Raw genomic sequence first — 26168 nt, forward strand, 5'->3', positions numbered from 1 at the left:
CAGACTGATATGCTTATTTGCTTGAGATAAAATATGGCACAGGTTTGGACGGTAACACATATGAGCAGTTTAAACCTCATTTAGCAGACTTCTCATTACAGAAAGGATTCTATTTGTTGCAAAAGAAAAGATCTTTAGTAGTCATGTTTTTCCCCTCTCAAGATTTTAATACTTAAGATATCTGGCTTTCAAAGATCTTAGTTTGTTAGTAAATCAGAAGATGGTACAGCTTCTGCAAAACATACTAAACGAGTTTAAGATTTTTGGGTCTGCCAGGTGCAGTGGCTCACGCCTGTAATCCCAGAACTTTGGGAGGCCAAAGTGGGTGGATCACTTGAACTCGGGAGTTCGAGACCAACCTGGGCAACGTTGCAAAACTCAGTCTCTACAAAAAACACAAAAAAACTTAGCTGCACATGGTGGTGTGTGCCTGTAGTCACAACTACTTGAGAGGCTGAGGTGAGAGGATTGCTTGAGCCTGGTAGGCAGAGGTTGCAGTGAGCCGAGATTGTGCCACTGCACTCCAGCTGGGGCGACAGAATGAGACCCTGTCTCAAAAACAAGATTTTGAGTCAAGGAGACTTCACTGTTATTCAGGGCATTTCTCACTATCTTTACCTTTTCTTCCTTACCGAGAACATCACCAGTGGCCATGATGTCACATGTGTACATAGCTGCCATCAGGCGCTGAGGTTTCACTTGCAGTGCATAGCGACATGCTTCTTTCATGGTGGCAATTAGCTGTCCTGAGAAAGGTCCATAGCAGTCAGTGAGTGGAGATTCTCCTTTCTGTGATGTCCTCTTCTCAAAGCCCTCAGAGCAGCCATCTTGTAGCTCTTGGTTTTCATTTCCACCAGAACAGGTTTCATTTTCCTCCTGTCCCTCTTTTGCCAGATCACTTGCTCCTTGTTCCTCAAATTTACTTAGGTCCCATTTTTCCAGAACAAAACAGACACCCATGAGAGGCTCCTCACACATGGGGCCAGAGAGGGTTGCTAGTTGGAAGCCACTCACAATGCTATTGCCCAAATCTCGGTATCTACTGGCTTCTTTTGAAGCTTTGTCAGCTGGACCTGTCCATACTGAGTTCTGAAAATCTTCACTTTTATTGACTAGTATGTTGGGCCCACATTTTCTTGGGCCAAATGACCAGATTTGGTCAACAATGTTCCTCCATCTTCTCCCTGTTAGGTGTTGCTCCAGTTTTCCTTTGAATTCCCAAATTTTCTCTTGGGTCTTCTGATGAATCATGTGAGTATTTTCGCCCTCATTCAAAGAGGATGTCAACTGCTCCATAGAACGAATCAAATCACTACTTTCTTCCAGAATCTGGGTGACTTCTTCTGGAAGGGGCATGGCTCGAACACTGAGCGTGGCAAGTTTATTGGGAGTTGTTATGGTGATTAGCCCATCAGAGTCAACTTGGATTCCTTCAGGGATTTTGCTTTGATCTTCTTTCATTTGGTGTATGACTGCAACTTTTTGCTGTTTGCCTATTTCTTCATTGACCATGTCAACTTTTGGGGGTTTTGTGATTGTTTCTCTGAATGGAATAATAGGTTCAGATACACTAATATGAATCTTTGCAAACCTACAGACAAATTCAAGAGAAATAACAGAAGGTTAAAATCAAAATAGCATCAAAGCTCCTGTGTAGAAATTACTACACAGTGGAGATTCTGTAAAAACATAGGAACATAAAAATTATCTTACTATGAAAGATCTGCAATTTACATTATATCACAATTCAAAAACTGCTTTCTTTCTGATTGAAAAGACTACTTCTCATGGGAATATACCTCCAGGGAAATCCTTGCATGTACTGGAATTTCACTCTTTTTTTTTTTCATTTTCAAGATATATAAACCACCCATTTAGATAAGAATGTTTTGAGCAGAAAATAAATGTTTTAATATGTGAAATATGAATGCTTTAAAACAGTATTTGCCCATCTAAGAGTGTGGAGAAGAAAAGCTCAATGATTAAAACTCTAAATAGACATAGAATCACAGAACCTCAGGATAGCTAGTCAAATCTTCACAATGTATTTGGCTTTGATAATGAGGCTTATAGCAAGGCTAGCATGATCCATGAGTTTGTCTAGAGCAGCACTTTCCAAAAGAACTTTCTGCAATGGTGGAAATGTTCTATATGTTTATTATGATTGCTGAGCCCTTGAAATGTGGCTAGTACAGCTGAATAAATTTTTAATTTTATTTAAATTTAAATAGACACATACAGCTACTAAGCATTTGAAATGCGGCTAGTATGACTGAGGAACTAAATTTTTAATTGTATTTGATTTTAAACAGCTGCATGTGGGTAGAAGCTACTCTTCTGGACATCATAGGTCTTGAGCTCCAGTCTGCCACCAAGTTCAGAAAGCCCCTTTTCCCACATAATATCAAGTTTGATATTGTTGTATATTGTATATTTACAATCTTTTTGTATATTCACAGGATATACAACAAGATGGACCCGACATTGTATGTTTTTAAAACTACTTTGATATTCAAACCTGACAAAGACAGTATACATACACAAAACTGTAGTTCAATCTTACCTAAGAATTCAGATATAAAATCTAAGATAAAATAACACAAACTATGGATACGCAGGTGTGTGCATTAAAAAAAAAACTTATTATGTATGAGGCACTGTGTTAAGTGTTTTACATGTAGTATTTCTTTAGTAGGCACTAGTACTATCTAATTTTGTAGAAGAGAAAACCAGATAAGAAAGATTAAGTAACTTCTCCAAATAGTCTGTAAGTGAAGAAGCTAGGATTCAAATTTAGGTCTGACTTCAGAATTCACACTCTCAGTCATTATGCTATACTGAAAAATGAAGTTACTCAGTACATTAAAGGAATAATTTACTACAACACTATGAAGTTTGTATTATAGGTTACATGAAAATTAATTTGTATTAGATCTGTTAAAATAATACCACATTAAAAATGTCAAATAATCTATGTAGCCACTTTTAAATATGCTAAATTGGCATTCAATAAGATTCAATACCTATTCTTGATTTTAAGAAAAAAGCCACTTAAAAATCTTAGGAATAAGAAAATATTTCTAAAATTATCATTACATAGAGAAAAATATGCTCATATACTTAGAACACTCAAGAAAATCAACGGCAAAGCTTCTGAAACTACGAGAGAGAACACATCTACAACACTGCCCTCTTATTCCTGTAACATAGTCAAAAGAGCTATGAGCCACTTTAGTCCTTCTAATTCCTGAGGCTCCCAAGAAGTCTCCTGTAGTAATCATTTATATGATTAATTAAAACCACTCCAAGCTGTGGAAGGAAGTGTGTGATGGTTGCCACACTCACAAAGCACCTCAGGACCAAAGGTTCTTTAAGTCCTAGCAATGCAGAGCCTGTGATGACACTAAAAAAAGTGCGGTAGGCTCAGGCTACATCATGGCAATTTCCTGTGGCTTCCTGCTCTGATTATTACTACCTTGAGATCTGGATGCTAAGAATTCTGACAGTTTCTCTGGCCTGGAGACAATATAGTCTCCTTGTCTCCCATTCCTGGACATAATCCATTCCTGAAGATGTGTGTAGAAGTTGAAAAAGATTATATACTACCAAAAGGTAGGCTCTGTCCTATGAGAACTAAACAAATTCTATAACATTATACACATTCTTAATGTAAGCATAATTGTGAAATGTAATAGTCATACAGAACAGTGCACAAAACAAAAATCTACTGATCTATGATAACTTACCTCAAAGTGAACACCCACCATAGTTTACTACATGGTATAGTCAAGAAACAGAACAGTCTTAGCCCTCAGAGGGCCCCAATGCCATTAAGTATGAAGGTAACTGCTATCCTAATTTTTATTGTAATAGCCTCCATTTTTTTTAAATCACCTAACCATGTAACCCCTTATACTCCACAGTTCAGTTTGGACTGCACTTCTTTTTGTTCTTTTTTAAAAACAGGGTCTTGCTCTGTCACCCAGGCTGAAGTGCAGTGGTGTGATTATAGTTCACTGTAGCCTCGAGCTCCTGGGCTCAAGCAACCCTCTTGCCTCAGCTTCCTGAGTATCTGGTATTACAGGCATGCACCACCTGCCCGACTAATTTATTTTTATTTTTTTAGAGATGAGGTCTTGCTATGTTACCCAACCTGGTGCACTATGTTTTGAACTTCATATAAATACAAACAAACACTTTTTGGGGGAAGTGAAGTGGCTTCTTCTGCTCAACATTATATTGTGAGATTCACCTATCTTTTATATAGCTGTAGTTTTGTTCACTGAGATCATTCTATAGAATTCCATTGTATGAATATGCCATTATTTATTTATTTATCCATTTACATGTTTGAGTTGTTTCCAACTTTTGGCTACTAAAATTTTGTTGCCATGAGGCCAGGTATGGTGGCTCACGTCTGTAATCCCAGCACTTTGGGAGGCCGAGGAGGTTGGATCACTTGAGGTCAAGAGTTTGAGAACAGCCTGGCCAAGATGGTGAAACACCATCTCTACTAAAAATATAAAAGTTAGCTGGGCGTGGTGGCGTGCACCTGTAGTCCCAGCTACTCAGGAGGCCGAGGCAGGAGAATTGCCTGAGCTCAGGAAGCGGAGGTTGTAGTAAGCTGAGAGTGTACCACTGCATTCCAGCCTGACCAATGGGAGTGCCTTTTCTCAAAAAAATAAAAATAAATAAATAAATAAACTGTTGCTATGCGTATTCTTGATGCACATTTGCCTAGCTTTGTGTTGTGTATATACAGGTACAAATGGGAGTAGATTTGCCAAGCCACAGGAAGTGCCTATCTCCCATCTTAGCAGATCATACCAAATCATATTCCAAAATAGTTGTACCAATTGATATCTCCACTAGTTGTGTGGGTGAATTCTTGTTGTTCCACATCTTTGCCACCACTTGATAATATCACTTAAAAATATTTAACCACTCTAGTGGGTATGCAGAAGTATCTCACTTTGATTTTAATTTGCATTCCATCAATTAGTAATAAGTTGAATAGTCTTTCATGTTTATTGGCCTTTGGAAGCCTCTTTTATGAAGTACCTCTTCAAGTCTTTGTACAGTTTTTCTATTGGATTGCTGCTCTTCTCATTTATTTGTAGGAATTCCTTCTATATTGGGGATATAAGTCTGTTGTCTGTTACAAGTGGTATAAAGGTCTTCTCTAACCCTGCGGTCAGCCTCCTTATTATCTTAATAGTGTCTTTTGATGATCAAGCTTTTCCTTTGTCATTAGTGCTCTTAACATGCTATTAAGAAGCTTTTTGCCACCCTGAGGTCTTGAAGATATTCTCTTATACTATCTTCTAAACACTTCATGGTTTTGCCTTTTACATTTTAACCAACAACTCACCTGAAATAAATTTCTGAATACATCATGAGGTAGCGGTCTAGTTTCTGGAATCTGGTAGAAGCTTCTACAAAATCCCACATAAATGCAGCAGCAGTTATTCTATTTTTTTTTGAGACAGAGTCTTGCTCTGTCGCCAGGCTACAGTGCAGTGGTGTGATCTCAGCTCACCACAGTCTCTGCCTCCTGGGTCAAGCAATTCTCCTGCCTCAGCCTCCTGAGTAGCTGGATTACAGGTGCACGCCACCACATCCAGCTAATTTTTGTATTTTTAGTAGAGAGGGAGTTTCACCATGTTGGCCAGGATGGTCTCGATCTCCTGACCTCGTGATCTGCCCGCCCTGGCCTCCCAAAGTGCTAGGATTAGAGGCATGAGCCACCGTGCCTGGCCAGCAGCAGTTATTCTCATTCTATTATTAGTACCAGGTGTTGTTGTATAGTTACTACTACCACCGATTTTACTGTGGTACAAAGATTAAGTGATATAAATAGTGCTTAACACAGTGACTGTTATATAATATTTAATATATGATTATATCAATCATTTATAATTATTATTTTAGTTATGATTATGATTATAGTCCCAGAAATTTTAAAAACAAAAAGAAGGAAGGCCATTACAGGGCAGTTTATAATTTTTTCTACTAGTAAGCACAGAAATGTATATTAACCATGAATATCTTTCATTTGTCTTCAAGATTGGTGAAATTTTTAGAAAATGATAAACTATGCAAAGTTGGCAAAAGTTTGAGAAGAGGCAAGTTCAAATATTTATTGCTAGTTATAATGTAAATTAGAACAGTCTTTCTTGAGGAAAATATGGATCATAATCCTTAAAAATATGCATACTTTTTGAGCTAGCTATAATACTTCCAGAAGTTTATCTTAACCAGATAATCAGAACTGTGTATATAGATATTTGTGTATATTTGAATATGCATAGAACAGTGCAGATTTATGAATCTGAATGTAATGGTGGTTATTTCTGCATGATAACTGAATGATTCTTTTTCTTCTTCTGCATTTTCCTAATTTCTGCAATAAACATACATTATCTTTGGAACAAAGAAGAAAAATGCCCGTTATAAAAATTTGGGATGCCCATTTTATAATACATATCATCTTTATAGAAAAACATAAAGATTTCCAGAAGGTTTACATTGTAAAGACCACATCAATAACAGAAGAAGTCTATCCTAATTACATAGCCAACATTTACAAAATAATATTTTGTTTTGTTGTCCTGGTATTTTGTGTGTTTTGTGTACATGCTTAAAGTAAAATACATATACAGAAAAACATTTTATGACTTAAGCTAAAAATGCAAAATTATTCAAGTGTAGGCAGTGAATGCCATTTTTCAGTTATTAAAAAATAAGTCTACAATCGAATAACTGTTCATGTCTGAACTGAGGGCATTTCATTTTTCTCCAAAAATAAGCCGCAGTCTAAGTTCACCTGGTTTAGGAAACACTAAAACATCCCATTGATTGAGAGCTATCATTTCTCCATCGCTATCATTTTCACCTAACCTTTCTTTTAAGTCATCCAGGCATCGCTGAAGGTGGACTTCTCCTGCTGTGACTAAAACGTGCTCTCCTGTTTCCTGAATTAAAATCTGGACACAGGGATCAGCCTGGTTTAACAGTTTCATTCCTTTTACGAGCTGAGGCATCTCACCTAGGTTAACAAAACGAAATAGATTAAACATGATATAAGAACTAACACAATTCAAAGACAATGGCTCTGGCTACTGAAGGGAAAATTACATTGAAATAAACTCTTAAAACAACAATTTATTTTTCTTCCAGATAGTGTAGTGATGTGAAGAAAACTACCTTCTAGTAATTTTTTTGTACAGATAGCAAACATGACACATCCGCAAGCTTACCATCAAGACTCCCAAAGCTGATCTATATTACTTCTTCAAATACTCTACAGATACAAGCTACCATCTTTTTACTTGTGAATTCACCTAAATCTTATAACGAATGTATACATTATATACCTAGAAATGAAACAGAGCATTTCCTCAAACATCACCTATAAAATCAACAAATAAGCAAAAGAAACATTTAATATGATATTCAAGAAACTGTACCAGAGCCTCATATTAAAAATAATTATTTGTGAAACTGCTTGCTAGAACTTGGGTTTTAGAATACCCTAACGAGCTACTTTATCTGGTGAGCTAAAGGCATCTTCTGCATTGTGTTCTGCATGTGTTTTTCATATATAATTGCTTTTTCCTGGGAGTTGAGAGTAGGGATAGGGACTGTGACCTACATCTTGGGTTTAGCTGCTTTTTCACCCCCTTTCCACATACTCAACTTCTACTGCTCCCTCAAGGCAGGTCCAAGGAAGTCTCCTACAGCTGCCTTAGCAGAAACCTTGGTCTTGAAGACGTTTTTATGCAGTCTTGTTTCAATTCTACATTTGAAGAAAAGACTTAGCAACTCCTCAATGCTTGGTTTTCAGCATGTCAAACAAACAAAATCACAGGAACTTTCTGCAATGCAATGATTTTCAACATGCCTTATAAAAGTCGATTAACTGGGAGCAGGAATATTAGAACTTCTATACCTATTTATTTTTGAAATAAAGTTCTAATAATAACTAACATTTCATAGCACTAACAATGTGCCAGACAAGCACTTTACATATATGAGCTCATTAACGATGAGGCGGTATGATTATTGTTCTCATTTTATAGATGAGGAAACAGGTATAGAGAAACTAATAAACTTGTGTTCAAGGTCCCAGACTAACTAAGTGGCAGAACCTGGTTTAGAAGCTGCGCAGCCAGCCAGAGAGCCCATGCTCTGCGGATGGATGTCAGCACCCTTGTAGGTCAGGTGATCAAAAGCCACATATGGAATGCAAAGAATCCCAAGGGAAGACGGGAAGTGGGATTTCACTGTGTCCAGGGTTGACAGAGGCACCTTCATTTGTTCCTTTTTGGCATACTGTAATTTTTTTTTGTCTAATTAAGTGGATTTTCAGATATTATCTAGTGTTAACTAAGCCTTCACAGAATTTTAAACCTGGCTTAAAAGGATTCCTGCAAAGATATCACTGATAATACTATAATACTAATAACATAAGCACATGGGAATAATAAAAAAAGAAATGGCAAAGCTTTTTGTCAGCTCTCCATCAAACAAATTATAAAGTAAAAACAATGGTTATCACCAAGATGAGATCCCAACAAATATTTCTGAAAAAATATATACACACTTAAATCTGTCTCTTCAAGGTAAAATAAAGGTAACAGTTTAACAATAAGAAAAGTTTTGTTTTTTTTTTTTTTCAAAAGAACTTTGAAACATGGAGACAACATTTTGAAATCAGGTGTTTGAAAATGTTGCCGCTGACAGCTATTTGGTTGCCAAAGGTAACATAAATACTTCATCTATAATGTATAAAAACCTCTTACAATTTGGAAGGTGATTTTCTTAACCTGTTCTTAAAATCACCAAATGGATAGTTCAATAAAGATATAAGAATTAACAAACCTTCTAATTAGTGTAAGAAAAATGGACTGCCATCAGGAAAACTAGATGTTCACTATATACATTTTACCAAAACCTTTTAATAATTGGGAAAATGGGATACTAAAATGGATACTGTGATTTAGTAAAGGAAGCCAACGAATCATTCTTCCCTTTGGACTATGCAATTTTGTGAGGTGCCTTTTCCAGCGATAATGGTCATTAAAATCAAGTGTTTTAACAAATGGAACCTAGAAGCTGACCTTGGAATGGCTATATCACAAAGTGTTCAGGCAAGACCTTCAAAAAGAAGGAAGCATTATTGTGGTAGCCAGCCTCCAAGATGGCTCCAATCATCCTTGCCTCCTGATATTCACATTACTGTGCAGCTCTCTCCAACAGTGAGTCATGGCTGGCCTGTGTGACCAACAGAACACTGTGGAAAGGATGATGTGTGATTCCCAAGGCTAGTTCACAAAAGGCATTATAGTTTCTGCCTTAGTGTTTTGCAATGCTGGCTGCAGCCAATCACCATGCAGGACACTCAAACAGTCACGTAGAGAGGAACTGAGATTCCCCAGCCAGCACCAACTTGTGAGCCCATGTTTGGAAGTACAGTCAAACCTTCAGATGGCTACCGCCCAAGGTGATGTATGACTACCACTACTTGAGAGACACGATGCTGAACGCTTCCAAATTCCAGACCAAGGGAACTATGAAAAATAAGTGTTGTTTCAAGCCACTAAATTTTGAAGCAATATGTTACATAGTATTAGACAACTAAAATAATTATAAGCCACAATCACAAATCAATATTATCTATACTTATATGTACATACTGTATGTATCTTCATCAAATACAAATAAAATTAGGTATTTGATTTTCATCTTAGTTTTTAAATAATTTCTATTTCGTGCTTCATAATGTATATAAAACAGCACAAAAATTCATATATGTATATAAGCATAGGTATCAAAAAATTTTTTTAACTAATATGGATAAAGGATAAAACAATTCTAGAAACAAATTACTCTGCTCAGATAAACAGGATTTCTTGGATTCCCACAAGTGAAGATCCAGCATTGTCTCTGAGGCAGTGATCTGAATTCTGACCTCACTGCTTCCTAACTGTATGGCCTTGGGCAAATTAATTAACTTCTCTAAGCTTCAGTTTCCCTCATGTGAAGATGAGAATAAAAAGTGTATCCTAATAAACAGGGCTTTTGGGAGGATTAAATGAGATAATCAATGTACAATCCTTAGTACAGTGTGTGGCATACAGCAAGGATCAATTATAATGAAGAAAATAATAATTGCTTTGGAACATTTGTAGTTCTCTGTGTTGAGTTTGTAGTTGACCTGTGGGCATGAAGTAGAGGGTGGCTGCCATGACATTTTGACCCCCACTTGGGAAATTAGAGAAAGAAAAGTGGAAGAACAAATGCTCACGATTTGCTTCTCCCTGAAAGAAAAGAAGCAAACTGTTGTCTTCTGGATTAATCTAGTTGTCACAATAAAAAAAAAAGAGAGGACATGGGGATACGTGGTCTATTCAAGAAAAACAATGAATGTGTCCAGTGCCTCTCAGAGGCAGTATTACTGCAAAGTCTTTTAAGAGAGTGAAATATCCCAATAGTTGTCAGACATGTAATCTATGAATAAGGGGGTCACTGCCCCAAAATAAGGATGAGCATAAGTTACTAGGGCAAAGAGTAAACAGACAATAAATATCCTCTGAAAGCTCATAGGAACAAGGAAGGGAAGTTTCCCCAGACATTCTGAATGTAAAATAACATGTGGACAATGTAAAAACACCAAGAAGGCAAAACAAAGAGTACAAAATTCAGACACTGAAAAATCAAATGGGGTGCTTCAGTAACACAGTCAATAAATGCAAGGTAAATCCAGTAAAAACAATATACTTAAAGGGAAGAAAATAGCAATACTCCTTTTAAAATTATAAAGAAAATTATGTGCCCCTTCTAACCATTTTAGTTTATTTTTTACAAAGTTCAGATAAACTTAATGTAAACACATGAGGAAGTACACTTTGGCCTACAAATTGATAATCCTGAATAATTCTATTTATTAGACTATCTCATTTATGGAAAGGAAAGGAACTTAATCTTACTATGAATCAGCTATAGTACAGGAAATACACTAGGTACTAGAATCCTTCATCTCATGTAGCCAGTCCTTCAAAGAAGCTGGTTCTTTAGGGTTGGGCTTTTACTTAGCTTCCATAACAGAGACCACAGACTAGCACATAACCATAACAGAGCCTTTTAAAAATTATAAATTTCTATTATTAAAATATCACATCTTAGGCCAGGCACAGTGGCTCACACCTGTAATCCCAGCACTCTAAGAGGCTGAGGTGAGAGGACTGCTTAAGCTCAGGAGTTTAGGACCAGTCTGGGTGACATGGGGAGAACCCATCTACAAATAATAAAAAAAATTAGCTGGGTATGGTGACATATGTCTGTGGTCCCAGCTACTTGGGAGGCTGAGGCAGGAGGATCTCGTGAGCCAAGGAGGTCAAGGCTGCAGTGAATCGTGATTGTGACTGAGCCACTGCACTCCAGCCTGGGTGACAGTGAGATCTTGTCTCAAAATAAATAAATAAACAAGTAAAATTACGGCTTAAATTATTTTTTCCTATTTTTAAAATGTATGTGCAAATGCAATAGAGAGAAACTAAGTAAGAAAGAGGATACAAATAAATAGTAGAAACATCTACGAATAAGCTATGGTTGCCAGACTCAAATATCACAACTTAAATAAAACTGAGTTTTCTTGTATGTATTTCTTAGGATTGAACACGGTAGACAGGGGTTAGAGCCAGCCTAGTGAGTAGAATAAAAGAACAAAATCACAAAAGGCCAGGATCTGAACAAGCCTAAAAGAGGAAGCATGTTTTACACAGAATGGGATAAATCCGTGTAGCAACCAAGGCACTGTGTCAGTCCACAGTGACAGCCCACAAAAAATTCCTATCTCGAGGCTGAAGGCAGATGGCTATTTACTAGGTCTGGCCCCAAAGGTCAGAGGTCCAGTCCTCCAAGTATCTGCTCTAGGGATCCAGGGATCCTTAATGGCTAGGGGTATGTCTTAGAACTTGAGACAGCAAAGAGTTCAGAAGGCTTAGCTCCAGGGAGAGGAGGGATACATATGTTCAGGAGCAATGAGGCCATTATACACCTCAACAGAAAACTACCATTTTACCATTTGTCCTTTGGTTTCCTTAAGGCATGGTCTGGAGATTCTTCACTGACAATCACTAGCACTGGAATAGCAAAGTCACAGTGATTCAGGATTAGCAATAGTCATGGGACATGAAATACAAAAGTAAAAAAGGATTGACTAGGCAAATACTATAAGCCAAAGACTAAGGAGTTGTTATTATATGGTCAGGTATATGTGAATGTCAGGTGGCCAGCAGGAAAGGTGCAGAAAGTGGTTTCTAAACAGACGGGAAATTCTCAGTGTGCAGATAATCTGTCAAACCTAGAGGGAAGAGGCAAATGAAGGATTCTGAACTAAGGAGCTTGAGATAAGATTCCAACTAAGAAGAAGTCACATAAAACATGAACTTTGGCCAGGCACTTTAGCTCACGCCTGTAATCCTAGCAGTTTGGGAGCCCGAGGCAGGCAGATGACCTGCGGTCAGGAGTTCAAGACCAGCCTGGCCAACTGGCGAAAGCCCGTATCTACTAAAAATACAAAAATTAGCCAGATGTGGTGGTGGATGCCTGTAATCCCAGCTATTCAGGAGGCTGAGGCAGGAGAATCGCTTGAACCCAGGCAGCAGAGGTTGAGTCAAGATCACGCCAGTGCACTCCAGCCTGTGCAACAGAGTGAGACTCCGCCTCAAAAAAATAAATAAATAGATAAATAAACATGAGCTTTGCTAAGCTACAATCCTATGCCAGGGTTGTGGGGGATGTAGAGATGACCTTGTCTTTGCCATCAAGAAGATGCAGTCTCCCTGGACAGCAAAGGTACCTGTAACCATGGCATGTTCCTAAGACAGAGGTTAGATGCCCTTTGAAGAGTTGCTTCTACTATAGACCTCAATGAAAATTCATTATATACTGCTGAAACAAGTCATGAGGAATCAAATACTAAATACATGCATATGCTTTAAAAGTATAATAAACATATGCTTTTAAAAATAAGGTCATCTTACTTGGATGTTTCGGTTCAACAGCAACTCTCACAATAGGAGTGGCTTCGAAGTTGAGTGGTATAAATGGTGGGCAGGATGGCAGGCTACACAGTGTTGCAGATTTCAGCACAAAATCTTGAAGGCCTCCTATTCCTGTAGGAAGAAAAGATCCATACGGTCAATAAGGGATGATAAATTCTGAATTTATGTCAGAAAAACAGCAGCATCAACCCAGTATATGTGTCACAGAGCCAAATGCTTCCAAAATGTTGCAAGAAATGAGGCGGACCTGCACTGTTTTTTTTTTTTGTACACCTGGATACCATTTGATTGCTGTCAAAATACAGAAATTCTGCCTTTTGTTTCCCACATGTACAAATCCTATTATATCAGATTGGGCTAATGCATAGCTACTTCAACCACAGAAATGATCACTTCCAGATATATTTGTCTGAAAACACTGATTATTTCTAACACTTAGTTGGTTTTTAAAAATATATTAATTTGATGAAGATGTGTCTCTACTGAAATAATCTTCTGCCAAATCCATCTGCATATGAGTAAAGGGAATTTAGAAACTTAAAATGTGATGTTGCTATGTAGTATGTTACCCTAAGCCACCCTCCATACTCCCCCTGTTTTAGAAGGGAATCCTAGTCAACCCCTTCCCCCTGCCATACACTCACTTCAGACTTTTGGCTGATGATTGCATGAGACTCTGAAGGTTGCATATTTGTCTTTGAGCAGATGGAAGCAAAAAGAATGTCTTAGAAAGAGTGATAAGGGGCCAGGTGCGGTGGCTCACGCCTGCAATCTCAGCACTCTGGGAGGCCGAGGCCGGCGGATCACAAGGTCAGGAGATCGAGACTATCCTGGCTAACATGGTGAAACGCCGTCTCTACTAAAAATACAAAAAATTAGCCGGGCGTGGTGGTGGGCGCCTATAGTCCCAGCTACTTGGGAGGCTGAGGCAGGTGAATTGCTTGAACCTGGGAGGCGGGGGATGCAGTGAGCCAAGATCGTGCCACTGCACTCCAGTGTGGGCGACAGAGCGAGATTCCACCTCAAAAAAAAAAAAAAAAAAAGAGTGATAAAGAGGCATATTGAATCTCACACCCAGACTATGAGTAGACAACATTTTAGAACAAATTAAGAAACATATACAAAGGGCCAGTGCAGTGGGTCATGCCTGTAATCCCAGCACTTTGGGAAGTCAAGGAGGATCACTTGAGGTCAGGAGTTCAAGAGCAGCCTGGGTAACAGAGTGAGACTTCTTGCTACAAAAAATTCAGCCAGGCATGGTGGTGCACACCTGCCTATAGTCCCAGCTACTTGAGAGGTTGAGGTGGGAGGATCGCTTAAGCACAGGAGTTCAAGACTGGGTGACAGACTGAGACCCCGTCAAAAAGGACAGGAAAGGATAGGACAGGAGAGAGAAAAAGAGAGAGAGAGAGAGAGAGCGAGAGAAACACACACACACAGGCCATTTTTGTGCTTTTGGGTTGAAGAAAGGAAACAAAGAAAATCACTTTGCTGTCCTTAGTTGACCAATTGATGTAAAGGTACAGGGTGATGGGAGGCCACCGAATCACACATCCAGACTGGTGGAGGGGAACTGAAGCAGAGGCTTCAGGTACACAAACTTGGAGGATAATTTAGAGGTTTCTTGTTGTCTGACTACACAGTATGGAAACCTCCCTCTAACATCCACCTGAACATCTACCGTCAGACATCCACTAGAATTTACCACCTCACTACATTAACAGATAGCTCCAACTTTAAGAAAATCTTCCTTGCAGTATTCTAAAATCTGTCTTTCCCCAACTCCACACATCGTTCTTAGTGTGTGGAACCTCCAAAGGTTCACAAAAAATGTGCTTCTTTCACTTTCACCAACTACCTTTTGGATTTTGAAAGCATTTGTCAGATCCTTTTAACTCTGTTCTGCCTCACATTAAGTATCATTAGCTCCTTTAACTAATCAGCACAGGACATGATTTACAGACCTTTTGTGTGCATGGGATCCTCTTCAGACTAAAGTTTCCAGGATGTTAAATTCCTCCTGTGCCTCCAGTATACTTCTTTGGTCAAAGTCTAAATTTCTTATTATTATACCTCTTAGCTCAGCACACACAGTAATACCTGGCTATAGCTTCTTGTTTACATCTCCCATTGGTACTATGATGTAACAGATCTGGGTCTAAGTTTCCACTAAGTCTACTAGAAATAACATCTCCCTAGAGGCTAAGGGTTTAGGAAAACCCCATAGTAAATATTCCCTTTCAAACCTCATCCATCCTGCTTCTGACCTCTGACCAGCATGCATTTCCTTCCTGCACACACAGCACATGGTTTCAATGAAAAGATAAATGCTCGTCTTTCCTCTGTATTACCAGGGATGCAGACTGCAGATGGTCAGTATATTTTAAACACTGTCTCTTTGAACTTCTGGTTTACATTTTGCTGTTCCAATTACCGAATCTACTCTTGCTATTTAGATATGCCCAGATTTGCTAACATGATTATAATTCTCCCAGAAACAAAAAGTCAAGACCACAATGTTCATAGCTAAGATTAGAATTTATGGAAAAAGCAATGCTCCAAAGATAGTAAAAACTTCACTACCTGTACTACATGTCAACATTTTTACTTATTTTTAAATATAATTTTAAAATCTAGGAAAGGGAGGACCATTAAGATGATCTAGATGAATCACTATAAAGTGACTTTAAAATTCCTTTTGAGAATTTCTTGATTTGCTATCAATTATTAAATGCACAACTTGTTCTTTACACAAAATACAGTCTGAAGCAACTTTTTGTTTTTAAAAATAACATCAGCAAGTACAATCTTGAAAAAGGACATTATACCCACAATCCCATCATTCTAATATTGCCACTATTTTCATTTTTATATTTCTCTTTTTTCTTCTCTATTGTCACACATAATTTACACTGTTGTAATAACCATAAACTTCTTGTCCTTCTTTTTTCTAATTAAATCATGTGATTTTCATTTCAGTCACTTTAGTGAAAATTATAACAATTAGGGACAAAGAATTTCTTCACAGAAAGCACATTTGCTAAAGCATTTTTCAACTGGAATTGGGGGATGAGAAGTATGTTCCCTCCGGGTAATCATTTCAGAATTCCCAGGGTAAGAAGAGTGATAGCATGGGGGAATAAAATTCAAAATTAGCATGCCATTGATTTGATTTTAGTCACTATATTTATTTTCACATTTCATGGATTATAGAGGGCACCAGTATTTTTTTATGTTCATCAAAAAAGTACATGTGATTTACAAGAAATAAAAGAGAAAGCAGGTTGAGGAACATGGAGCTAAAGCAATTTACTAGATGCCAAGAATTCTAGTTTTTATAGAAACACCAGTACTTTTGTCTGATTGAAGATAAGTGATCAAACCCAAGCCCTTTATGATCCTGATTTTTCTCTATAAAACAAATAAAATTAAATAAATTGGCATGTGAACTCTATGTTCACACAGACTGGAATGACAACTGGGTACATAGGTCCTTGCTAGACTGTATACTACACCCTTCAAATTCCTCATACTCAAAAACCAGTATTTTGTAAAGACTGTTGAGCCAAATTTTTTTTCTAGGCTGTCCCAAATGTTTCCCTTTAAGAAGAATTTCAGAAAGAAATATTAAGGAGAGTATCTTTTATGATAAGAGACTGAAAAAAATTGTGTGAGGCTTGAGAGATGAATTCACCTTCTGTTGAAAACTTTTTTTACTATTAACAACTCCCTGTTGCACAGGTTTAATCAATCTAGGATGAGGTTACACTGGCAAGCAGGAAGATGGTAAAACCATTAGTGAATACTAACACTGCTTTCTGGGGGCGAGCCTGTTAGCTGTCTGGATAGGGAACAGAATTACCATCTTCAGGCAAATTTGGATTTGTAAAGTGCTCTTTCATTGTACTGTTACAATTTAATTCTAACATTATTAGAATTTTAAAAATTTGTGGGAAAAAACGTTAGAATATGGTCTCTTAATCACCAAAGTTTTATTTCAAACTGACTTTAACATTCTTCACCCAAGAACCATCAACCTGTTCCTGTTAACCTGTTTAAGCTGAATTAATGGATCTCTTTAAACCTTTGCAGTAAATGCAAGTCATATGTCATGAACATCCACACAGCCTCATGCCTGTGAGAGAACATCACTTTGGAAGAGAGATGAGGATTTTTTTTAAGTACAAGCTCCCCAGGTAGTGGGAATCTAGAGAACCCTTAGTTTTGAAAGACCATCTTCTGCTTTAGGCCCCCTTGCATTTGGATACCAAAGCAGCTCATATCCTCTGTTTCCAATTTTATGCCTTGGTTTTGCATCTTTCATCAAAACTCAAGATTCTGCGCTCTTTGACTCAACTACAAAGAATAACAGGGAATCCACACGCTTTATAACTCTTGTCAACCTTTTCCAAGCCTGCTTGGCCAGCATCTCCAAAGTGGATCAGTATTGCTTAACTAAGGTTTTCAGAAGATGGGTCAAGTCTGTCCATCATGCTAAACAAGTCCATTAAATCAACTGCCTTTTAACTTCTTGGTGTTATAGTAGGCCTTAGGGAAAAATCTTGCAACAATAACATCACTACGTCATAAATTTTTTTCTTCTCATAGGAACAGACTGAGCTAATAACAGTTTTTTGTCTGTTTGTTTTTGAGACGGAATCTCGCCCTGTTGCCCAGACTGGAGTGCTTGTGGCGCGAGGTCAGCTCACTGCAACCTCCGGCTCCTGGGGTTCCAGCGATTCTCCCACCTCAGCCTCCCAAGTAGTTGGGATTACAGGTACTTGCCACCACGCCCGGCTAATTTTTTGTATTTTTAGTAGAGATGGGGTTTCACCATGTTGGCCAGACTGGTCTTGAACTCCTGACTTCAAGTGATCCGCCCTCCTTGGCCTCCCAAAGTGCTGGGATTACAGATGTAATAATAGTTCTTACACATATTACTTCAAGATCTGTGGGCCCTTTTCTCAGAAGAGAAACTACCCAGTAAAATGAGAAGAAAAATTAACACCTAAAGAATGAAAACTCTTTTTTCCTGGAAATATGCTGGCTTACTATCTTTGTATTTGAGAAGAGGTAGAAACTTGTCCCTCAGTGTCCTGAACAAGTTGAGTTTTATAATGTGTCACTGTAAGGTCCCAATTTATGCCCCAAGAAAGGATCCTGAGACAGCCAGACTACCATCATTCAATTAGGAACAGACTGACCCAATGGAGCTTGGTTCTCATCAAGGGAATAACGCGGTTCTCAGTGTGGGGGTCTAGGATTAAAACAGTGGAAGAAATTCCATCTGGGGCTTGGAAACAGAGTAGAATGCCTGAGTGGGGCCTAGTATTTTATCATCTCTTGGTGTGTCCTAACAGGACAAAAAGAATCTACAGAGGATCTACCCAAAAAGGATCTAACCACACTCACAACTGTATCATTTTCTTGGTGAGAATGAAGCTCCATTTGGGTCAGTCTGTTCCTAATAGAATGGTGGTGGTCTGGCTTTCTTATGATCCTTTCTTGGAGCATAAATTGGGATCTTACAGAGAAATTAGAGAGAACTGAGGTAGAGCTGCCAAGTCTTGGTGGTTTTTTAGGAGCTGGGAAGAAGGGACAAGAAGGAAACAAGAATAAAATCCAGATTCCTGGCATGGACAACTAGGCAGATAAATTACTAGTTCAAAGCAGTTGTCTATTCTTTTAGGTTTATAACTTTTATCATTTGTATTAGTTCTTTATGTAATAAACATTTGAACTCTTTCACATTTTTTTTTCTCCAGACTATAGTTTCTCTTTTCATTTTGCTTCTATTTTTTTCTCTACAGTAACTTTTTGAGCTTTTTCCATTTGGCGTCTAAGTTTCAAAGCTCAGGAAGCTGTGCTTTCAAATAATTGATAAACAGTTATTCAACTTCCTGTTAGTCTTTCAATGAGTTCAGTTTTAATGGCAAGGACCAAAATAGGCACTTCATAGATTCCTCAATGAATGAGTGCACATAAGCACAGTTGCGGTCTTCACAGAGTTTAAAATCTGGTGAGGGACAAAGGCAAATACACGGTTAATTACGATACAATGTGACACATCTTATAATAGGAAAAGTATACTTTTTGTTCATGTGAAGACAGAAACCGAAAAGGTTATGGGCCTCCTGGAGAAAATGGCATTCAGGAGTATGGAAATAACCACACAGAGGACATGGGAAGGAGTGATGAGGTGTGGAAATGGCACCACTGGATGTCTAAGTGAGAAACCAAGGTCATTATTGACAGCTGCAGGGTGGAGCACAAGGCACAAGTGAAAAGACTTTTCCATCCCATTCATTTTCTTTTCTTTAGTCAACATGCATTCTTGTTATGTTCAATTTGGAATCCAAGGAACTTGAATGTTATAAAGTTCTAACTTTATGCAATAAGTGGAAGTAGTGGCAGTGGTGGTTCTAACAGTCAGAGCAGCAGTGGTTTTATTCATAGATTTGTTAATCAAATTTAAGAGCTATTTTGGAGTATGACATAAATTGCATATTTAATTTTTTTGTATATATTGTTAACTACAAGGAAAGCTGTAATAACTTCTTTATGAGGCATAAATTCATATTCAGGATCAGATCCATTTATGAGTTTTGTATCCTGTCCCATTTACCTAAATTTATATTTTATATAGTAACACATGGTTTTAAGTGATACTCCTTTAACATGTCCTGCATTCCAATTCAAATGACTTAAATAAATGGGGGAAACACACAAGATTCAGTAAGTCAGAAGCACAAAATGCTCAGTATAGTTGAAAACAATGCTGGAAATTTGTTTTAAGACAAAAAGAAAGGGGAAGAGATACGGCTTTACACAACCAGGAAATCATAACTGAATTCCTTCTACCTTTAAACCCTAAATATTTCCAATTAAAATCAGGAAACAGAGTCACTTCTGGATGAAATGGCAACTTCAGCACAGGTATACAAATGGTCCTGATTGAAATGATCAAAGAAACAGAAAACTAAAGAAAAGCTGAATGAGTAGGTGAAACTGAAACTAGAGGAGGGCACCTTGAACTGTGAGCTATTTCTGTTAGTCGTGGATCAGATTAAAGGAAAATATTAAGGGTCAGTTCATAACTCTCTTCTTGAGCAAGTGGCACAACCTCAGGGGATAAAAATAAATAGGCAGTGTAGTGACAGCGGTCTGTTAGACAACAGATCAATGGGAAAAAATGAAGAGCCCAGAAAAAGACCAACACGTGTGGGAATGTGGAAATGACGAAGGGGCAACAGTGGCAGACAGGTAGGCCTATTCGGTAAATAGCATTGAAACAATTAGCCAATGAAATGTGAAAAATGATATAATTGCATCTGCGTCATACACCATCTAGAAAAAGAAATTTCATGTAGATCAAAGGCCTAAATGTGAAACATAAAACCTGAAAGCACAAATCATATGATACCATAAGACTGAAGATTTGTAAGACTCACTACATTATTTTAAAAACTTCAAAACAAAAGATACCAAACAAATATGGGAACAACAGACGCTGTGGACTACTAGAGAGTGGGGAGGGAGGTTGGATAAAAAACTACCTATCAGGTACTAAGCTTACTACCAAAGTGATAGAATCCATACTCCAAACCTCAGCATCATGCAATACTCTCATGTAACAAATCTGCACACATACCTCCTGTACTGAAAATAAAAGTTAAAATTTATATATATACACACACACACACACACACACCCTGTAAAGATAAAAGCTACAAAGAGATGCTTTCAATGTCGAAAGGGGACAAAAAATTGTTAAGTATATGTAAACAACTAGTACAGATCAATGAAAAAAGGCAACCCAATAGGAATCTAGACAAAGAATATAAATAGTCCAAGAAAAGACATTAAAAGAAAAGAAAGCCTCAGTCAAAAAACATTAAAAAAAAAAAAGAATCTCATTGATAATAAGGTAAATGCAAATTAAAACCAGATGCTATTTCACACCAATACAACTGGTATAAGTCTGAAGAAACCACGTGCTGGCAATTATGTGCAGAAAAAGTAGGTCTTGTGTACTGTAGACAAGAACAAAAATTGTTACAACTATGAGGGAGAATAAGCTGCAATATTCATTAAAGTATGACTAGACTGCGCAACTCACCAATGTGATTTCTAGTTGTAGATCCCAGAACAGTGTTGAGAACAGGCACGATTGTGTACCAACAGCACATCACCCACAGCCATACAACCCCTCTCTAGGTGATTTATAGTGAGTGACTGGTGGGAGCGTTTCTGATTGGGGCCTACTACTGGCAGTTAGTGAGCAGGGGCCAGTGCTTTGCGTGTGTGAAAATATCTTCCCGTACAAGAATTACCCTCTTTGTACAGCTTTTGAATATTCTGCTGGACAAACCTGTTCATAATAATCTGAGTTTAAATCTAATTCCATTTTAATAACAAAGACTTTTTTGTAGTTTAATATACACCGAATTTTCAGAAATGGAATTACCACGTAAATCAAAGGAAGAATGAACTTGTTCTGAAAACAAGCTGTTCAACATTTTATCGACAGTCACTCATGGCGTATGAGTCATCAATACCATATATCTGTATCAAGCTACATCTGTGACTGTCACAGAAACATGGTGACTACAAATATCTGACTTAACTCATGTAGTCAAACTGGAACATTTATATACTAAAATGCATGTTATTTTATTGTAAATCACTTCACTTTTATTTATCCCTTACATTAAAGTATTATACTGATATTTTTGAAATTATGCAGGCAGGCAGATTATTTTATCTTTGAATTTCATTCCTGGGTAGTAAAAGTGATGTCAGAATATTTGTTATGAAAAGAAGGTAGAGTTTGACAGGGTTCAGAAGTACCCCCTAGAAAAACTCATCTATGTGCACAAGGAAAAAAATGTTCAAAGGTATTCACGGTAATGTGTTTGTCACAGCAAAAAATAGAAAGCACCCTTCAATATCCACCAACAGAAGATTGAAAAAATAAATTATAATGAATTCATACAATGGAATCAACATAGGAAAAAAATCTGTAAAACATAAAACAGTACAATAATAGCATGTTACAGAAGGTCATGAACAATATGATACTATTATGCAAAGTTTAAAAATTAAAAAAAAAATATTGCTGACACCTACTGAAATTACAAACAAGTTTTAAAGCATTGGAAGACAAAATTACACAGCAAGTTTCAAGAAGTGGTACTGCTGAGGAATATGGGAGTTATTGATGGGATAAGGGACTTAGATAGCTAACATTTCACCAGGTATAAAGAAAGTTGTATAATTAAAGAAAAACATGAAAATTAGTTGAGTCTGGATGGCAGGTACATGAATGTTCATTATATTATCTATTGTCTGAAATACTTTAAAGTTTTAAAAAGTGAATGATTGTTTCAGTCAGCTCCTGGTTTTTATCTTTTTATTTCTGTAATTTGCAAATATTCTATAATTAACTTGTTTGTAAAAAAGTATATCTTTCCTCTCTTAAAATGTGTGTACTTTAAAATTACAACTTTAAATGCATAAATAAAATATATAAGAAAACATATATATATGCACAGAAAAAAAGAGCTGGAGGATATATTCCAAAATGTCAATAGTGGCTACGTCTGGATAGTGGGGTTAAAGGTCATTTTCATTTTATTTTTTCTATATTTAAACAAATGGTCTCACCAAATGTACTATTTTTATGATGATAAAACAATTTTTTTTTCTTTTTAAAAAATACATTTGGGCCAGGCGCGGTGGCTCACACCTGTAATCCCAGCACTTTGGGAGGCCGAAGCAGGCGGATCATGAGGTCAGGAGATGGAGACCATCCTGGCTAACATGGTGAAACCCTGCCTCTACTAAAAATACAAAAAATTAGCCGGAGGTGGTGGCGGAAGCCTGTAGTCCCAGCTACTTGGGAGGCTGAAGCAGGAGAATGGCGTGAACCCGGGAGGCGGAGTTTGCAGTGAGCCGAGTTGGTGCCACTGCACTCCAGCCTGGGTGACAGAGCGAGACTCCTCTCAAAAAACGAAAAAAAAAAAAACCATTTATGTCAGGGGAGAAGGGGAGAGCACGAACACAGTTCTCTCTACCATAAAGTATGCAGTCGAGCTTCCCACATTTGGGGAAATCGCAGGGGTCAGCACACCTGGAGTGTACTGAATAAGCCTCGCCCTGGGAAACCAACTTTGTGATCTTGGTATCTCCCCCACCAAGTAAGTATCTATGATGATTAAAAAAAAATGTTTAAAAATAACCAGAAGTTAAAAAAAGCCTTTCTGTTATTTCTGTGCCTTGAATGCTCACATTGTTTGAATTACCACAGGGCAATGAACCTGGGATTATACTGTAAATGGATTACATTTGCATTAATCAATTTAGACCCTAGAAACTGAAACTGTGGTCTCACCTCTGGATTGCCAGACTTGGATTTCATGGTGCCTGGTGTCCACAGAGGGAGTCTTGGATTCCTATCTGATAGGGAACTGGAATGTTTCTTGAGGTTAACCAAGGTCCTGAGAGTGAGGAGTCTTAGCCTTCAGTTTAAGAAGGCTGTGTTGAACCTTAGTCCCACTGCCAAACCCTAATCTCCAGATCTACTCACAGGCCACCGTGGAATTATATGTGGGCCTGCATCACCCGATGCCACTCCTGTGTCCTTTACCATTTGCAATGATCACTTTTCCAAAGGTTAATATTTTCTACAAAGTCAATTCAGGAATTATGGAATCTGGAGGGTCCTGTAGAATCTTACACTGTAGTACACTATGATTTCCTTGAGCGCAGGCTCTGAACAGTTGCTGAAAGAATATGTCATATGTCTTCTGTGCTTTTTAGATTTATTTCATTAAGTGTCTAGTAATGACTAATATTTATAAACTCATGCTGTGCACCACAGGGGAGACAGAGATGAAGACAGAAATCCCACATTCTATTTTCTCACATTTTCTTATTGTAAGTGCTCCTGAAGCATTTTTACAGTGCAGTCACATTATTACTGAGTATTTATTCCAATCCCAAGCTTCAAAAGCTTGGGATTTTTGAGACTATTGCCCTACGTCTGCATCTTGATGTGGCACAGGTACTGACTGTGACACTGATACAGCTTACTTGAAGTAACAATATTAGGCAAAAGTAACAATATTAGAATGTTAACTAATTTTTAAGCAAATACAGATCATTTCAAGTCAAGCCAGTTATCTTTTCCAGGGCACGCATTACTTCCTGGTGAGAAGCAGCACAAGAACAGAAGCAGTTCTGTTATTGTGGACTGAAAAAATACAACCTTCACATTTTCTTTCTTACTTAGTAGATCAATGAAATAACCAGAACTACAGGTTGAATTTTTGGTATTAATACCATTTTCAATATGAATGGGGTTTTATACTACAGTAGTTATGGGTTTTAATTTTATGTTATAAAAACACAGTATTGGCCGGGTGCAGTGGCTCACGCATGTAATCCCAGCACTTTGGGAGTCACGAGTTAAAAGACCAGCCTGGCCAACATGGCAAAACCCCGTCTCTACTAAAAATACAAAAATTAGCCGGCAAGGTGGCAGGCACCTGTAATCCCAGCTACTCGGAAGGCTGAGGTGGGAGAATTGCTTGAACCCAGGAGGTTCAAGACCTGGGCAACAGAGCAAGACTACATCTTAAAAACTGAATTTTGAAGATTACTTAGAAATAAAGTAGAATATATAATTCAATGTAAATAGGATGATATAAAAATAGAATAATAATAACTAAAATACAAACTGTAGGAATGCTAGTATTGAGATTACAAGTAATCTTTTAAAACAAAAAAATTATAATTTTTACCAGGAAAAGTTATTAGACACAAGCTACTATAATTTTTGAATTAAAGAGCTGCCATTATTGAAGATGTAAACTACACAAACTGATATTTGGCAATGGTGACACTGCAGTACAGTGGGGATGTGATAATGGTTTTAAGTCAACCAGATACCTGATTGAAAAAAATAATTGACATTGACTCCCACCCGACCTCTGTTACAAAAACCAGTGTCAGATGGATTGCAGATCTAAATACAATAAGTAAAACAAAAAAAAGCTTATGGAATAACAACATAGAATATCACCATGACTTTGGAATAAGCAGATTTCTTAAACAAGACACAAAAAGCATTAGTCGTAAAAGAAAAAATTGAAAAATATTAGATTATATTAAAACTAAGAACTTCCGTTTATCAAGAGACATCATTAGATGGCAGAAAGATAACTCGCAAAGGAGAAAATATTTGCAATACATATACCCATCCAGGGACTTTTATGCAGAATATATAAAGAATGCCTATAAATCAATACAAAAAAGGCAGAGAATCTATAAGTGGGTAAAGACTTAACAGGCATCCCACAAATCAGTAAACAACAATGGTCAATATATAAATGAAAAGGACCTTTCACTTCTCTAGTCACCAGCAAAATCTACGTAATATACTACCCCATACACACAAAAATGACTCAAATGAAAGCAAAAACAAGTATGGACAAAGATACAGAGCAACTGGAACTTTCAGATACCCCTGGTGGAAGCATAAAGTGGTACATTGACTAAGCTTGAGCATATGCCTACTCTATGACCCAACAATTTCTCTTCCATCAGAAAGCAGACATATTAACCAAAAGACATGTATAAGAATATTCAAAGTGACAATATTCACAATAGTCAAATACTGGAAATTACTTAAATATCCACCAACAGAAGAGTGGATAAATAAACTGGTAGTCACACAACACAGTAACATGAATGAGCAAATCACAACCATGTGCCATGACATGGATGAACCTCATAAACAGAATGCTAAATGAAAAATGCCCAATGCAAGAGCACATTCTATATATAAAGCTTAAAATCAGGTAAATCTAATAGGGTGAAGGGGTGTGGTGGCAGTAATTAGAAAGGAGCTTCGCTTCTGGGATGTTTGTAAGGTTCTGTTTCTGGGTCTGGGTACTAGTTACACTGGCATATGTTCAGTTTATGAAAATTCATCAAGCTGTGCATTTAAGATTTGCATACTTTTCTATGTGCATCTTATGCATCAATAAGTATACTTAAAATGTTATTTGACACAAATTACATGGGTATTTTAAG

The 26168-nt window shown here is 37.4% G+C and overlaps 1 protein-coding gene and 1 non-coding gene across 6 annotated transcripts in view; both read right to left on the minus strand.

The window, feature by feature from the left end:
• The window catches only part of EFL1 (elongation factor like GTPase 1), a 132478-nt gene that overhangs the window by 20788 nt on the left and 85522 nt on the right, over positions 1–26168 (minus strand). For 3 of the 5 annotated variants that reach the window (XM_510546.7, XM_063794274.1, XM_063794273.1), the window contains 3 exons: positions 13050–13181; positions 6901–7048; positions 633–1591 (listed from right to left, as the gene is read on the minus strand). In XM_510546.7, coding sequence (XP_510546.4) covers positions 633–1591; positions 6901–7048; positions 13050–13181 — 1239 coding nt within the window. Of the gene's footprint in view, positions 1–618; positions 1592–6900; positions 7049–13049; positions 13182–26168 lie in introns of all 5 variants that reach the window. The other 2 variants (XR_010151468.1, XR_010151469.1) reach the window with 1 other exon arrangement.
• Positions 23116–23277, minus strand: LOC112205691 (U1 spliceosomal RNA). Its single transcript, XR_002939789.1, has one exon. It is a non-coding gene; the product is annotated as a U1 spliceosomal RNA (small nuclear RNA).

The sequence above is a fragment of the Pan troglodytes genome, chromosome 16 (genome assembly GCF_028858775.2).
Source record: "Pan troglodytes isolate AG18354 chromosome 16, NHGRI_mPanTro3-v2.0_pri, whole genome shotgun sequence".
Taxonomy (NCBI): domain Eukaryota; kingdom Metazoa; phylum Chordata; class Mammalia; order Primates; family Hominidae; genus Pan; species Pan troglodytes.